A 16,173-nucleotide genomic window follows, 5' to 3' on the forward strand; every position below is an offset into this window, starting at 1 on the left:
TCAATTCCGAACTCTAGCTTTAATTAGTGCATATATGTACTCTTTAGTACGTATACACTCGTAACTCGCGGTCCTGGGAAAAAGCTTTTTCTCTTCAACCCCCGCTCCCGAAGGGGTTGATACGTTGTTTCTAATTCTATTGAAACCTAACTAACCCTACGCATTTAAATAAAAGTATTAGTGCTGATACAGTACAATAACGAAGGACCTTTGTCAGTGCCGAGGCAAAGAATCATTTCATCAGTCATTCTTTGGAAACGATCGTCTGCTTTATCAACCTGCTTATGCATATAACATCGCTTTATCCTTTGCACCACTACCGGTAAAGTCACAATTCTTCTAATTTGGATAAAAATAATATAACCCTAACAAATTCCGTGATTTCGCAAATTTATTTTGCGGACTAAACAGTGCTCTGCATAGGAAGCCATTTTCTTTATTTTCACCAAGTTTTAAAATTAGTTACGAAGTTCGTTAACAGAGGGCACTACTAACTGATATCAGATCAGATAGATTATTTATAAAAACAACGTGCTGCAATGTAAAAATACGCCAGCGCAATATTCAAACATCCCCAGAAAACATTGTTTTATAAGAACAGCGCCATTTGTTGACGAACTTCGAAAGTTATTTCCAATGAGAGAAATAATTCATTATTATTAGTTTAATTTTTACAAAACGCAGCGATGAAACTTTTCTAAAGGCTAGCCGTTAAAGCTAAATTTGCATATAACTTACTTCTTTTGCTGTTTTCTTGACGAGTTCTAATTCTCCTTCAAGAGCGGCATCTAACAAGAGGGCCAAAGGATCAAAGCTGACACGACGAGGATTTTTGACAGACCCTTTTGATTTCAAATTGCCTTTCTTCCTCCGCATCGCAACGCCACCTGATGGTCTGTCTGAAAACTGCTCGATGTCAGAAACACTTCGATCAGTCGAATCAGGTGACAAAGATGATGACTGGATGGAACTGCTACCCAAGGAAATGTGATCAGACGGTGAATCTGGAGAGGGTGGTTTTATTTCTAGATCTTCTGAAACAAAAATTAAAATTTGAAACGATACTGATTAAAGGTTTATTTTAGCACGTGAAAATTACGAAAAGGAAAAAAAAGCGAAATATTTAATAAACGTATTACAGTTATCATAAATTTCTAATTACCAAAGGATTATGAAACATCCAGCATTCGTGGGATTAAAATTTGGTTGGTATTCCAACAGTACATATTGCACAGATTATTGTACATATTAGGTAATTAAACTGTAAATAGTAGTAGATAATTTTTTTTTTAAAAAAAAGAAATACTGAAATTTCTAATAAAATTTGTACAAGATATTATAGACGAACAACTTTCAGCATAAATAAGACGTTAATTGGATAAACATAACATGAGTCCTGCAGAAAAATATTTTATGTGATATTCCGTAATAAGCACTTGAAATAAATATATTTATGGAATCTTTGAAAATGAAGTAAAAATTCTTTGTACAGTGCACAAAAAATAAACGGACCACCATGAATAATTTTTGATCTAATGATAGGATCCTTAGGTTCTAAGACTCGACCTCAAATATGCTAATTAATTAGTGTAGACGATATTTTAGGCAGAAGAACGTACTTTCACTGAATAAACATACCTTTTCTTTTGATGGATATCGGATATCTAATTTCTAAAGTGCAGGGGGTAGCCGCAATCCGGGAAATATGGTCCCAATAGCTTGGTTAGGAGAGAGATCCAATATTTGGACTCTTTAATGCTAATTTTATTTTTTGCGTATTTCACTAGTCTCGAGATTTTTTAAAGTAAATTTTTTTTTGTTGCGATTATACAATTTATTTATCTAAAGATAAATTCCTGAACAAAATTCTAAGTAAATATGTATTATTTTTCACTATTTTATTTAAAAAAAACAGTCGAAAAAATTTTGAATTGTAAGGTTTATGATTTTTTTTACATAATTTTGAAGAATGTAAATTTACACGCAAATTTTGAGCAAAATCGGTCGAATAGTTCCTCAGAAATCGAATTTTAAGAATACGATTTTCTTAAAATTCAATTTCTCGCGAAAAACATATAATTAAATAAAATAAAAAAATAAACATTTACTAAAACTTTTTTTCAGGGATTCAGTTATCTTTGCATAAAAGAATTTCAGAATTGTGTGCTATAATTTTTCTACCTTAAAAGTTTTTCGAGATATGGCAAAATACACAAAAAGTAAAATTAACATTATGGAGTCCAAACTTGGGACATTTCCCAGCTATTCCTTATATTTCGGGGGTCAGAATGTTAATTCAGAAAAAAAGGTATGTTAATTCAAAGAAAGTACGTTTTTGTGCCTGTCTGTTTTGTGTTGTTTCTTAACTTCGTAACTTAAAATATTGTCTGCGCAAATTAATTAGCATACTTAAAGCTATCCCATCGAACTATTAAAAATTGAGTCGTAGAACGTGAAGATCCGTTCATTAGATCAAAAGTTTTTCAGGGTAATTTTTTTACATCTCACTGTACATTATTGGCGCAAAATAATGATATGGGAAAAAATAGTAATGTTTCAAACTTTTGACTATTTTTTATTAAGGTAGGAAAGAACAGAGAAGGGTTTAAAATTACTAAAAACTATTTTATTTGCCAATCGAATTGGATTGCATTTTTGTTTTGATAAGAATCGCTTTTGAGATTCATTCCCAAATAGACTCCTTTTAATGATTTTTGCTTCCCACTATTGCATTTTTGCCAATCGAATTGGATTGCATTTTTCTTTTGATAAGAATCGCTTTTAAGATTCATTCCCAAATAGACTCCTTTTAATGATTTTTGCTTCCCACTATTGCATTTTTGACAATCGAATTGGGTTGTATTTTTCTTTTGATAAGAATCGCTTTTAAGATTCATTCCCAAATAGACTCCTTTTAATGATTTTTGCTTCCCACAATTACATTTATTCTCTTCAATAGATGATTGTTCATAGTTTGAAAACATCTTATTCATTCGAACCTCAACATTAATATGAAATTCCTGATGTCCATAAATTTTTATACAAATTTTTACAGGGATTCCAAAAAATATACATGACGATACATTTTGTATTTCTAAAATTTTGGTATTATATTGCATTTATCATACATGACATTTGAATGCAAGCACGATAAATGTATGTGCGATACATGTATATATAAAAAAACCCTCTTACTGGTTTTGTCTAAGGAGCAGTTGAGTTGCAATGGTGTCTTAGGAGAATTCATTTCATTTTCAGAAGTCTGTACCTCCAGTATTAGGTGCTGATTGCTGTCCTGTGTGAAAGGTCGGCGCTTTGAGTTGAGGGATGAATCCGATCCATTGAGATCCGATGGCGGCGTCTGATTTTCGGGGAAATAAAATGCTGGCGGCAATCCTATGCGGCGATTCAATGATATGTGCATATTGTTGGTTTCTGCAGAGTGCGATGAATTATTGCCATTGATTGGAAGACGATTCTGTGGTGAGCTGCGAGCCTCGATCTCTCCGTTAAGCGATGTACCTGAGTCAGAATTATCTGATGTAGTTTTCTGATGAAGATGGTGGTTATACACGGAGGGTGCTAGGCGATGGTGATTGCTGATCGGAGGAACTTGAGTCACAACTCTGTAAAAGCAAACCATAGGAAGAATTTATAAGTTCTGAATTGTTGTGTGAAAATGTTTCTGAGAAATTTATTTATTTACCAAGAGTAAAATATGACAAAATAATGAATAAAATCCATGGCAGTAGAAAAAGGAATTAAATGAGTTAATATAATTTAAGAGTTGCGCGGAAGACCTTAAGTGACTTTTTAATGTGTTAAAGCATATCAGACTTATATACTTAAAATAGTAAATAAAGATTATAATTTTCTTCGAATTCACAAACTTTTGTGGCGTAACTTCCACTATAAATATTGAATACCAATTCACTAGTATATAATACGCGGTAAACTTCCTCCATCAAAAGGTACCTCAAGATAGAATCAAGTTAACATGTCTTATATACTAGTGAATTGGTATTCAATATTTATAGTGGTAGCTTCACCTCATTACTCCCCTTCCAGAATTTTATGTGTGATAGAATTCGATGAATGATTACCACCAGTTGATTCATGCTGTTTATTTATTTATATCTTTTTTTTTCATTTCTTTTTGTTTATAGCATTTCGCTTATTAGTTTTTTTTTTGTTCATAGCATTTCGCTATTTTTTTTTTCTCTTTGAGTAGTTTATATTAAGCAAATCAACTGTTTAATGTGGACTATCCATCATGTATGTTAGCGAGTTCAGATCACGTCCGCAGGTCACCATTGTGGGGAATTATATAAATCGACTGTGTTAACCTTCATCTATCAAAAGGTACTTCCAGATAGAATCAAGTTAACATGTCTTACATACTAGTGAATTCGTATTCAGTATTTATAGTGGCAGTTAGGCCACACTTTCAGTTAGCGAAATATACAAATCCCCAACATTGCTTCTTAAATTGATCACTGGCTTAGAAAGTCTTAGCCAGTGGGTGGGAGGAACGGTGGGTAAATATCCCCTTCAATACTCAGTAATTTTTAAAGGTTCCCCTCAGTATTTTTGACAAATAAAACTTTTTTTCGCAAATTATCATCGATTTAACTTTCTTAAAATTAAAAAGAAGAACGAGATAAAAAATAAATAATCTTTTTTCAGGAATGGTGGGTAAATATCCCCTTCAATACTCAGTAATTTTTAAAGGTTCCCCTCAGTATTTTTGACAAATAAAATTTTTTTCGCAAATTATCATCGATTTAACTTTTTTAAAGTTAAAAAGAAGAACGAGATAAAAATAATTAATCTCTTTTCAGGCCTTTAGCACATTTAAAATGCTTTTTTCTTATGTGAGAAATTTAGAAAAATAATGTAACCGTGTAATTTAATTTCGTCACCCTCTAAAATTGGCACCCTAAGACGCCCATGGCGTTAGCACTTCTAACGTTAAGTTTTTAAAGGTTACTGTCAACTGCTTATTGCCAAATATACATGATTGATTCCACCTCACAAAAATGACTATCTTTATTTATGAGAACTAAAAAGTTACTCATATGCTTTATTGAAATAGTCAAGTTTACGTAAATTAAAGCTACAAGAAATATTTTCTATATCTATTGCATATCTGCAACCTGCAAGCGTCGTTATCGTTGGTAAATCGTGGCAATTGTTGATTCAGAAGTTAATCAGATTCGACACACACGCGTGACGTCGCTTACAACTACAGGTATTCAATTAAATATGATTTAAATCACATGATTAGTCATATTCACTTCACTTCTTCTAGAGTTGCAAGTATCCAATTGATCAATCGGTAGCCAGCAGCAACAAGAATGGAAAGGAACATGCAGTGTTGCTGTTAGTAACCAGCAGATGCAAACAATTCATGAAATGTTGAAGGTCAACTATTCTAGCACAGCCTTATAGGTTGAGTATCATTTTTAAAATGTTAATATATCGCAACTCGGCAATAAAGACAATTAATTGAAAGTTGAGAAAGCAAATTGAGAAATAAACTGTACCTAGTTATAGTAAATTGTACCTAGTTAAGAAATAAATTGTACCTTTGCCCATCAGAGGTCCTGATGTCCCCTTTGAGAACGGATATTGCTTGATCCACAGAATCTGTTTTTGGCAAATTATTTAAAGCACCATGGATTTGGCGTGGAGGAGGTACCGGTTTACTTGGAGTCCCAGGTTTTGGAGGAACAGCTGGCTTGTTTGCATTTTCATTGCTCCTTGCACGAGCATAGCTATAGCTGGGAGCAGGGTGCTGCCTAACTGGTGTTTGTGGTATCGTTCTCTGTATTCCAGGCTGCCCAGATGTCATGACAGTAGGAGGAAGTATTACCTGATGATTATTGAAACTCACTGGGGTTTTGGATCTCGCTGTGCTAGGAGGTCCGATTGAGTTAGGTTTAGGTTGTGATGTAATTACCTGTAGAAGACAAGGTTTAACAAAAAATTAATATTTAAAATACCATTACAAAATTACACAGATCGTGGTAAAACAATCTATGAGACTATAAGGTTTGATAAAAAAAAAGTACAATTTAAAATACAATAATCACACAATGCAGTTTAAAGAGGTTTTATTGAGATAAGTTTAGCTGTAATGTCATCATATCGAAAAAAAAAAAAGAATGATTTTCTGAAAAACCTTTTCATATCAAAAATGTACAAATTCGAAGATTATCAAAATGAGAAAAAAAATATATTGGAAATTAAAAGTGTAGCTTATTCACTTAAGTTGCACATTGTAACAGTTAATTTTTCGATCGAATCAAACTATCTCACGTTAATCATGGCATTAAACGAATGCAAAACTGTGCCTCTTAGAATCGTGGCTCTTAAAGTCCGAACACTCTTCTAAAGTCCAAAAGAAAGTGGCAAACCACTTGAGTAATTGATAGTTACAGGTAAGAATGCTATAAATTCGGTAGAAAATTTTTTTTCCAGCTGCATAAAATTTGCAGCAAATAATTCAAACATAATCAGAAAACATCTTCGTTCAAATATTTATATTATTATAAGAATAGCTAGGAGAATAGGAACACCAAAATTAATTCAACAATCCATCGAATTCTCTGTTAAGTAAACGTTAAACTGTGAAAAAATGTGGAATGTACAGTGGAAAAAAATCCAAGTATTAACTCTAATATCTAGATCAAGCTCTGCATTTATCTAATAGAAAAGTTTATGCTGAATTTTGAGCTATCAGTCGGAGAATATTATCTAATATTGTGTAAAAAGTAATAAATTTTTTATGTTTTTTTGTAAAGGAGGAATCAGCATATTTATATGTAATACTAATCTGGAATTTCATTCAAAAACGACCTTGAGCTTTATTGAGAGTAATTGCAACATAATTTTTTTTGTCAAGTTAGTCAGGTCGCGATACATATATCTCCACTTAAACAATTATCAATCCCAAGTGTTTGATGGGGATATATTGCGTATAATAGGGATAAATTGTAGTAAATAATCTTCTTAACTTTATTGAATTTTCAAATTAAAACCACTAAAAGAGGCAAAATACTCCTACTTATTTATCAGCAGATAATGGATACAAAGGTATCATGCGCACTAAAAATAGAGACACATGCACCTCGTAACGACAAATTAACATAGGATGTAAGCTTGGAATCTTTCACATTCGAAGAACATATAATAGACCAGAAAATAAATGAAACATATCATGGAGATTAAGTAAATTAGCAATTTAAAATTTACGAATTTAACATCAATATTTTAGTAAAATATATTATTTCGTTATATTTTATTATATTTAATTATTTTACGTAATCATTTTAAAATTCTCCCATAACAATAACATTTCAATACATATCGAAATCCTTTCATATACCTCTCGCACCTTTTTTGGATTGAGAGACAAACAATCGTCATCTAAAATGTATTGTTTAATAATTTGGTTTAGTTTTTAACTTTGCGCTGTACCTATACTAATACATGAATTTTGGGTCACAATTTTTGTCTTATTAATTTAATTGTATCTAATGGTATCATTAAGTTATCAGCTTTCAACGTTTGGATTATCCACGCTTTTCTCCTACGCGATATTCACGCATTAGAAATCAGATACACTGTCCACTGCATGCTCATTCGTATTCACATATTTTACGATATGGACGATAGCTTTATTGATATAATATAACGATACGAATTCAGACATTGCGAATCAATCACCATTTGATTACTGGAGTTCTACTACATTTCAAACATCAATGCGATTTATTTCCTATCAAGGTGTAATTGGTATCAATAGTTCACGCAGCTATCAGAATATTTCAATACCTGATTGTCATAAAATGTTTTCGAAGAAATGTATGCCAAGTATATGCAGATTATTTTTTTATTCTAACAAAAGTATAATTTTAAACGTAATGACTTTTATAACCCAGACATTGCTCTCAACTATTTATTATGATGCATTAGTTTCAATTCAAGATACTAGGAGTCGTTGGAATAAAGTGATGATTCAGTCGAGAGGCTTAATGCCAGAGCAATATTGGATATGTATTTAAAATAAACACTCCGTTCTTTTTTAAATAATTCAGTGTTAACTAACTTTTGCTTTCTCATCAAAGTTTTAATACTGGTGGTACTCATCTCTAGATGTCTGCTATTTTATAATGTTAGGAATATAGAAAATAAACTTGCGCGTTTTATAGATTTGAAAGCTTTTCGAATATTCTTTCATCGGCATGGAATATTAAAGTGTGCAGATGCCGTCGTCAAATTTCAAATCAAGTTGAAAAATGAATAAAAATTATAAAATGTTACAAAAACTATGCGGGGTGGAAAAATTATTTTTCAAATAGCATGCCTTTGTAATCTTTCTGTACTTTGCAATCAAAGAGAACATCATAAAAAAATACTACCAGCGCTTTAATTCATTTAACATGTATTTGCTTCGAAAAGTTTTTCTTCAGTATGCGAGCTGTGCCCAAAGAATTTTTAAATTATATGGTGAACATTTAACTTTGCAGAAAAACAAACGGACTTCTAAAAGTTCTTCGTGAGTAGCTCTTCCATTGTAATATTAAAAAGAATTTTTTCGTGTTCAGAAATAAGTATATCATAAAGAAATCTTTGTACATTTTTCTGACACTATAGATTTCTTCATGAAAAGACATTAAATTTCTCTTTCTGTCATTTCACAAAAAGCAAAATATTTTAATTTCTTATGCAGCAAAATCTTTAGCTATAGATTTGACAAATTATATTTAAAACTGCCATTAGTTTTGATACACGACTGATGTGCTTGAAAAAAGATTGATACGACAAAAAATGCTTAGATATTACTATTTATTTTACGACGCCTAAAATGGTTGATAGTTTTGAGAGAATTTGCTATTTAATGACGATATAATGATACATTGATACAGTATTATGTACATCAACATAATAAATTATTACTTACATTGTTACTCGATGAAATAGTTCCACTGCTGTTAGTTGTGGCTAATCTAGGCGGCAGGCCCCTCGTTGACCCGCTAGAGTTCGAAATAAAAGGCCGGGGCGATAAAGCCCCCAGACCACGTGGAGGTAAAGGTTTATTTGGGGGAGAATGTACACTGGGGGGTTCAGGATAAGGAGGCGGTCCACCATTTTGGTGAGAATGCTTCTCATCAGTTCCATTCACCAAATGGGATTTTTGATTATTGTCTCCATTTCCTGCTAAGGGAAACTTCGTATTATAAGGAAGAGTTTGATATTTAGGATCCTTTTTATTAGGCGTGAATTCAGTGTCACTGGGCACTTTCAGGTCATCTTTTATAAGTTCGACATCTTGAGCAGCGCGTTTAAGGGGTTCGACAGCAGCTATGTTGGGGCGAGGGCGAGTACGACTTGCAGCGTGCAGTTGGCTGCTGAGCTGTTGGTTGAGGAGTCTCTTGCGTTGCAAACGTTGTTGAAGCTCTGCAATTCGCTGGTCCATTTGGGATATTTCTGACTGTCGCCTCGCAAGGGTTTCTCTTTGCTGCGCAATTCTTGCATTTTGTTGCTCATTCAATTTGGACCGATACTGAAAAAAAAATTATCGAATTAAAATACAAGTAGTTGTTTTATTAAACATCAATAATCATATTTGTTTGTTGATACAATAAGGAGCATGGAATTTTAGACTTGTCTTAGAAAGGAAAAAACTTATTAGAAAGAATTATTTTTCCTACCCACTGCATACATGGGACTTACCATTATATTGCTCCAAGTTCTTCAATTCAATTAGTTAATATTTTGAGAAGAGGGTAAGTTTATTTTGCTTTATGAATCGAAAACTCATTAAAATTAGAGATTCAACATACCAGCAATTCCCTCTTAAGCTTTTGAAACTCAAGTGCAGCCGGCGATGGGGATGTACCATGCTTAAGACTCGTTACATCGCCTCTCCTAACTTCCTCTAGTTGGCGAGTAAGTTCTTCCACTTTGGCCACCGCCATTGAAAGCTCTTTTTCTTTTTCATTAAACAAAGCTCGAATGGACTCCAATTCTGCACCTGAAAGATAAAAACAGCTCTTAGCACACTTAAACATTTTAAATTACATCCAGTCTTCCAATACAATAACACGAAGAAAATTCAATACAGTGAATTAGTAGAATTATGTGCTGGGTGCTAAAAAATTAATTCAAAGTCAAACTTTCGTCAAAACATTGTAATTGTGAATCACCCAGAAAGGAAAACAATAGTTGAACTCTATCATTAGTATTGTAACTCGTGCAAAAAAGGGAATTCGAAAGTTTTATGTTTCATGAAATCTTCGTTTACCTCAATACCGGTGATGGAGCTTTTGTAGTGGTAACTGTTTATTTACGGGTGATAGTCATCAACATCATCACCAGCTTTCTGTACAACTCGATGCAATGACGTAGAAATCGTAAGATATTCTAAGCAGCTGTTCTGCTTTTAGTTTGAATGGAATGGAGCTGTCTTGAATTCTAAATAGCAACTTGAACATTTCAGAAATTAAAGCAACACGTGTATTCACGTGTAAAGTTGCTAATGTTACAGCAATTCTCAACACCATCAATTAATTTCTTCTTTACTGATACTATGATGACATGGCCAACGCATGTTTGAACATTTTAAAGTTCCTCGGCACTGCCGACCACCTTCTATCCAACATCTTGACACTGTTCTATAAGGAAATACGGATTTACCGCAATCTTTGTAAGATGGAAGAATAGATGCTGTACTAACTCTAAACACATTAAAACTTTATTCAAATCCATTGAACCTGCTTCGAAAACATTACAACATTAAGTCACCAGTTAATACAAGAATCTGTACTTCTCGACAGTGCGCATGCGTATAATGTTGGCAGAGAGCCATCCTAGTATCATCATTTGTTTGCATGATACGTCTATTAAATGACGTATTGGCATTTTAGTGGCATGTTAGTATTATATTAAAGTTCAAATGTTTGTATTTTGTTTCAGCAGTTGACTATTATAAATTTAACTAATTTATATAGTTTTTAGAACTTTTTGAAATGGGTGAAAAGCTAGTGGAATACATTATAAAGCCTTTAACCAGGCTTATCGACAGACTTAGAACTTAGGTAAAATAGACTTAGACAGATAGACTAAGATAGACAGACTTAGGTAAAATAAATGCAGAAATACATAAATTATCTGAATATTTTTTAATTAAATATGCATGATGCGGTGTTTTTGAAAAGACAGAAAAGTAAGTTACGCAAAATTAAAACATACATTAAAAAAAAATACAGCTTACGTATTTAAAGAAGTACTTCAAGCAATCCTTATTACTTTCTTTCGTGGTATTAGCAATGTTTAATTTATCACTCGAAAGCAGCTATTTTGTGACGGAGAGTTAAAGAATGCACAAGTAGTGGTTAGCATAAAATTAGGATTATTAAAAAATAAAAAAAATTTGCGAAGAGATAGCAGAAATTACCAACATTGCATTGGTCAAAGGACTATTTATCAAACTATTATTTAATCTAAAAAAAAAAGAATTAATTTAACTACTTTTGAAAAAGAGTGTGGTAACTCTTACGTAGTTATGAGAAATTTAATCATAAAATAAATCGACATAAATAAATAAATTATAATTAATAATTAAAAAGTACGATTGGAGATTGTTTCATTATTTCCTTACCTCTTAGATTCAGGCTCGTATTTCAAGGATTAATTTTTTTCATTCCTTTCTTAAGAAATTTAGAATAATAAGTATAAACATAATAACCATTTAAAAATACTTTTTCCTTAAATTTCAGATTACTTTAGAAAAACACTACTGTTTTCTACCCGGCAGGAAAAAATGCAATTGAAACAAATGAAACGCAAACATTTGAATTAAATTTCAAACGAAAAGAAATTAAAGAAAGTGAGTAAAATTAAATAAATTTACAAAAAAAAAATATCGATTTAATATTACATTACATTTAAGTCACGGGGGAAAAAACACATGTTTGTTTTTATTTATTTTTTATAGCAAGTTGTTTATAAACAGGCTTGTGATAAAATTTTCTTCTTCTTGTACTCTATTTTTTAGTGGTTTGGGTAATTTGAAACAGGTTTTGATGCTTTCCACGGCGGATATTTAATTGCCTTTTATTCATTTATCATTTATTCCAGCTTAAGTCAACTTTAGAACCCCCCCCCCTCCAAAAAAAAAAACCACGAAAATCAGGGGGTCAACTTATAAATAAAGTTAGACATTTATTTATCCAGAAATTTGTATTGATGCATTATAAACAATGAGATAGATATGAATAACACCGTATAAATTTACCCCTTTCAAAAACTATTTTTAACATGATATATACAATTCCTTTTTTTAAAGAAAAAAATACAGTGGTTTAAATTTACGTTCAGAAAAAAAATACATTAAGAATAAGAAAAGTAGAGCATTTCAAAAAACTAGAACACAATGTAAAAACTTTTAAAACATACTATAACGCTACAAATTTAAGGATTCCCGAAAACGGTAGTAGCATCGTCTTACTGATCCTACTCAGTAATGGATTCTACTTTTTCATCTGCTGAGTCCCACAAAAATCCTCGTCACCTCCATCCAAAGAATTAAAAATTTCACACTTTTTAAAAGATTTTACAATAATATATTAATCCATATTTTTTCAAGCGATTGATGAATCATTTGACTAATCGCCTCAGAGCATCTTTATGCCTGAGTAAGAATGCCTGATATGAAAAGTATGCGCCGCCTATTAATGCATCTTTATTTGAGGGCAAATGTATAAAATCCAGAGAGAACAATGTGAAATATTTTTAACTTGAGAAAATTTTGTAAACTTAATAATTTTTTTTTCGTTACAAATTTTCATATTTTGTTTTTCAGCGGTCGACTTATATGACGGGTTATATTTAGAGCTTATTTGAAAAAAAAAAATCCTCTTGTAAACATATTTTGTTTAGAAAAAGTAAAGAACTAATAATTTGTGTCTTCTGATTTTAGTGCATCATTCATGGAAACAACCAAGACTAAATTTTATAAAAACAATTAATAACCAAAAATAATGCTGACATTAACATATAGTTTGAAAAGTTGTCGTAAGATGGCAGCACCACAAATTCAACACTGTAAGAAAGCATTAAAATGTTCGTGTTTATATTTTTCAGATATGATTTTAAAATACCTATATCATGTCAAAACATTTTGCTTGGACCAATGAAAAACCAAAATATTCAAAGACAGCTCTCAAAATACCAAACTGAATAAAAAAAATTATTATAATAATTAGTATACTCTAAATGTGATTCAAGTGGTTAAAAAAAGTTTACTTAAAATTATATACGAAAATAAAATTTACAGTAATTTAAAAATGAAATATAGTAAAAAAAAAGTAGTTCTTATTTATATCCTAAGTGTTTGGAACTATCTAAGTAGTTTAAAATGAAGCAAAAAATTAAATTAAAAAAAAAAAAAAAAAAAAAAAAAAAAAAAAAAAAAAAAAAAAAAAACATGTTGAGGCCTGTCTTTAAAATGTCATAAGATTTTGATACGCCCTTTAACTTCATATCAAAATAACTCGATGATATATTATAATGCATGCTAGAATGTCTGGGTTCATAAAAATATGCAAAAACTGGGAATTATTTATTGATTTTATTATTTTCATTAAGGTTGGAGAAATTCGCCAAATTGGCTATTAAAAAAATTAATAATTTTACAATTATTTAAACTACTTATCTGTTCTCAAGTTCAGACAACAAGGCACAATGGTATACATACATTGTTAAAAATTAAAGTTTTTATTTGAGTTTAAAGCTCTTAGAGTGTTTTTTTCCCACATGATTAAAAAGTTACTATAAACAGCCTCATGAAGCTTTTGAATTAGAAAAAGAAAGATGTTGGTATTGATTTTGGCACCTTTTATGCTTTTGTAAAATTGAAATCGAATTCAAGAATTGCATAAAATATAAAAAGTTCTGAAACATAAAATGGCGAATACAAAACCGATGATTGCATTGATGATTGCCGAGCATTGAGCTCGACTCTATTCACATTTTCAGTATACTATTCAAATGAAACTCTTAGAAAAAGGAAGACGCAAAACTGCATCGATTTTGACACCAATATGCTTTCGTAAAAATGAAACAGAATCGAAAAAATCATATTAAAGAAAAATAATTCAAAAATACAAATATCGAATGAAGAAAACGGGGTTTGGCGATGGGAAATTTAGAGCTGGACAGTATAGCAATTGAAAACACTTTCCACAGAGTATTAAAATGAAATACTTTAAAGAAGAAAGGTGCAGCACACACTATTTGAATTGATTTCGCTACGAACATGTTTTCGTAAAAATGAAATAGAGTCTAAAAATCTAATAAATGAAAATGAATTTCAAAATGTAAATATTAAATGTAAAATCTGGACACTGATTTGAAAATGTTAAGCTTGTTTATCATCAGACAACATTTTTCTCGAAGTTAAAACTCTCAGAAAAAGGAAAATAAAATTCATAGAAAATGGACGGTGCAATACTGTTTGGCAATGATTTTGTCAGTATTTTTGTAAAAATGAAATAGTCAAAAATTCAAAAAAAAAAAAAAAGTTCTACATTGAATGCNAAAAAAAAAAAAAAAAAAAAAAAAAAAAAAAAAAAAAAAAAAAAAAGTTCTACATTGAATGCAAAATCCAGGCCTTGGCGTGAAAACTTTGAGTACGAAAGGTTTCATATTCAAAAGCAACATATTCCTCTATGTCAGGGGTGGCAAACCTTTTTGCACCAACTTGCCATTTTTTCTAAAAAATTGTTTAATGTGGTCATAGATGTGCCATCAACTAGTTTTAACTTCGTGATTATTGAGAAAGTAATAATACTGAATACTATTAACTCAAAACTCTTTATATACTATGAAAAAAAAACATTTTGCAATGTCTCAATTATACGCATAATTCAACTTAAAGTAACATCAGTGTGACTTCTGTTGTTGCAAATCAGCTGACAAATAACTTATATTAGATTGTATGTTAGTTTAAGTAGGACTGTTAATTTTTTTTGCTAGTTATTTATTGTTAACTTGTTTTTTTTTATGGTTATTAATTGTTTTTTTGGCATTAATTGTTAATTTTTTTGTCAATAATTTTCTTTTGAGTTTTAATTTAATTGTTAATATGCTTCATAGTAAACTTTGTGATGGGTGGCGTACCCAAAATATTGTATCCCGTGTCATATATGGCACGCGTGCCATTGGCTCGTCGTCCCTGCTCTAAGTATTAAGTTTAAACTTTCGGGGAAAGGCAGATGCAACAACCTTTGCAATGATTTTGACAAGAATATGCTTCTGTAAAAATGAAATCTAAAAATCATATCAATAAAAAAAATAGTTTCAGAAGTGATAATATTCAATGGCTCTGGTGAGGTGAAAAATTTTGAACTCCAAAGTTTTCACGTTTAAGAACATTTTCCTCAAAGTAATAAGTTGAAACTTTGAGAAAGTAGAAGATTCAACATTGCTTACATTGATTTTGGCACGAACATGCTTCCGTAAACTTTAAATGCGTTTTCTCTAAACTGTGTTCTGATGCTTGCAGGCACGAAACGAAAACCGGTTGAAAATAAAGCAGTTATCGTGTCTGCGAGAATAAAAAACTTAAGTTTTGAGGAAACACCATTTAAAGTTTTTACGAAAGCTCATTTCAACTATATTCGTGCATTGCAAAAAGTTTTGTATCTTTTGCATTTATATAGCTTGAACTTATACTTTCAGGGAAATATTCAGAAATGCGCCCACAGTCCATTGCATTCCTGAATGTTTAAACCTTTTCTGCTGGAGGTAATTAAGGAATTCAACCGGGGGGGGGGGAGAAATTTTTTTATAAGCTTTTTTTATTATATTTACTTAATTCTCATATATAAAATGATGGTTGTTACATTTTAATAAAACATAAAATAGATATTGGCCAAACCAGAATAGGCGCTATAGTTTTCAAATTTAAATTCTTTTTATTATTATTTCATTTTTAATTGCTATAACAATATAATAACACTTGCTACGATAGTGGTAAAACCAGAATAGGAGCTATCGTTTACAAATTTAGATTCTTTTTATTATTATTTTGTTTTAAATTACTATAACAATATAATAACACTTGTTACGATAGTGGCCAAACCAGAATAGGAGCTATCGTTT

At 31.1% G+C, this 16,173-nt stretch overlaps 1 protein-coding gene across 7 annotated transcripts in view; it reads right to left on the reverse strand.

Annotated features, from left to right (window-relative positions):
* The window catches only part of LOC107455064 (apoptosis-stimulating of p53 protein 1), a 453,339-nt gene that overhangs the window by 7,899 nt on the left and 429,267 nt on the right, over positions 1 to 16,173 (reverse strand). For 5 of the 7 annotated variants that reach the window (XM_043039313.2, XM_043039311.2, XM_071184508.1 and 2 more), the window contains 5 exons: positions 9,852 to 10,042; positions 8,969 to 9,571; positions 5,589 to 5,962; positions 3,196 to 3,626; positions 739 to 1,034 (listed from right to left, as the gene is read on the reverse strand). In XM_043039313.2, the coding sequence (XP_042895247.1) occupies positions 739 to 1,034; positions 3,196 to 3,626; positions 5,589 to 5,962; positions 8,969 to 9,571; positions 9,852 to 10,042 (1,895 nt within the window). The remainder of the gene's footprint in view (positions 1 to 738; positions 1,035 to 3,195; positions 3,627 to 5,588; positions 5,963 to 8,968; positions 9,572 to 9,851; positions 10,043 to 16,173) is intronic. The other 2 variants (XM_043039312.2, XM_071184509.1) reach the window with 1 other exon arrangement.

Source organism: Parasteatoda tepidariorum, chromosome 8 (assembly GCF_043381705.1).
Source record: "Parasteatoda tepidariorum isolate YZ-2023 chromosome 8, CAS_Ptep_4.0, whole genome shotgun sequence".
NCBI lineage: Eukaryota > Metazoa > Arthropoda > Arachnida > Araneae > Theridiidae > Parasteatoda > Parasteatoda tepidariorum.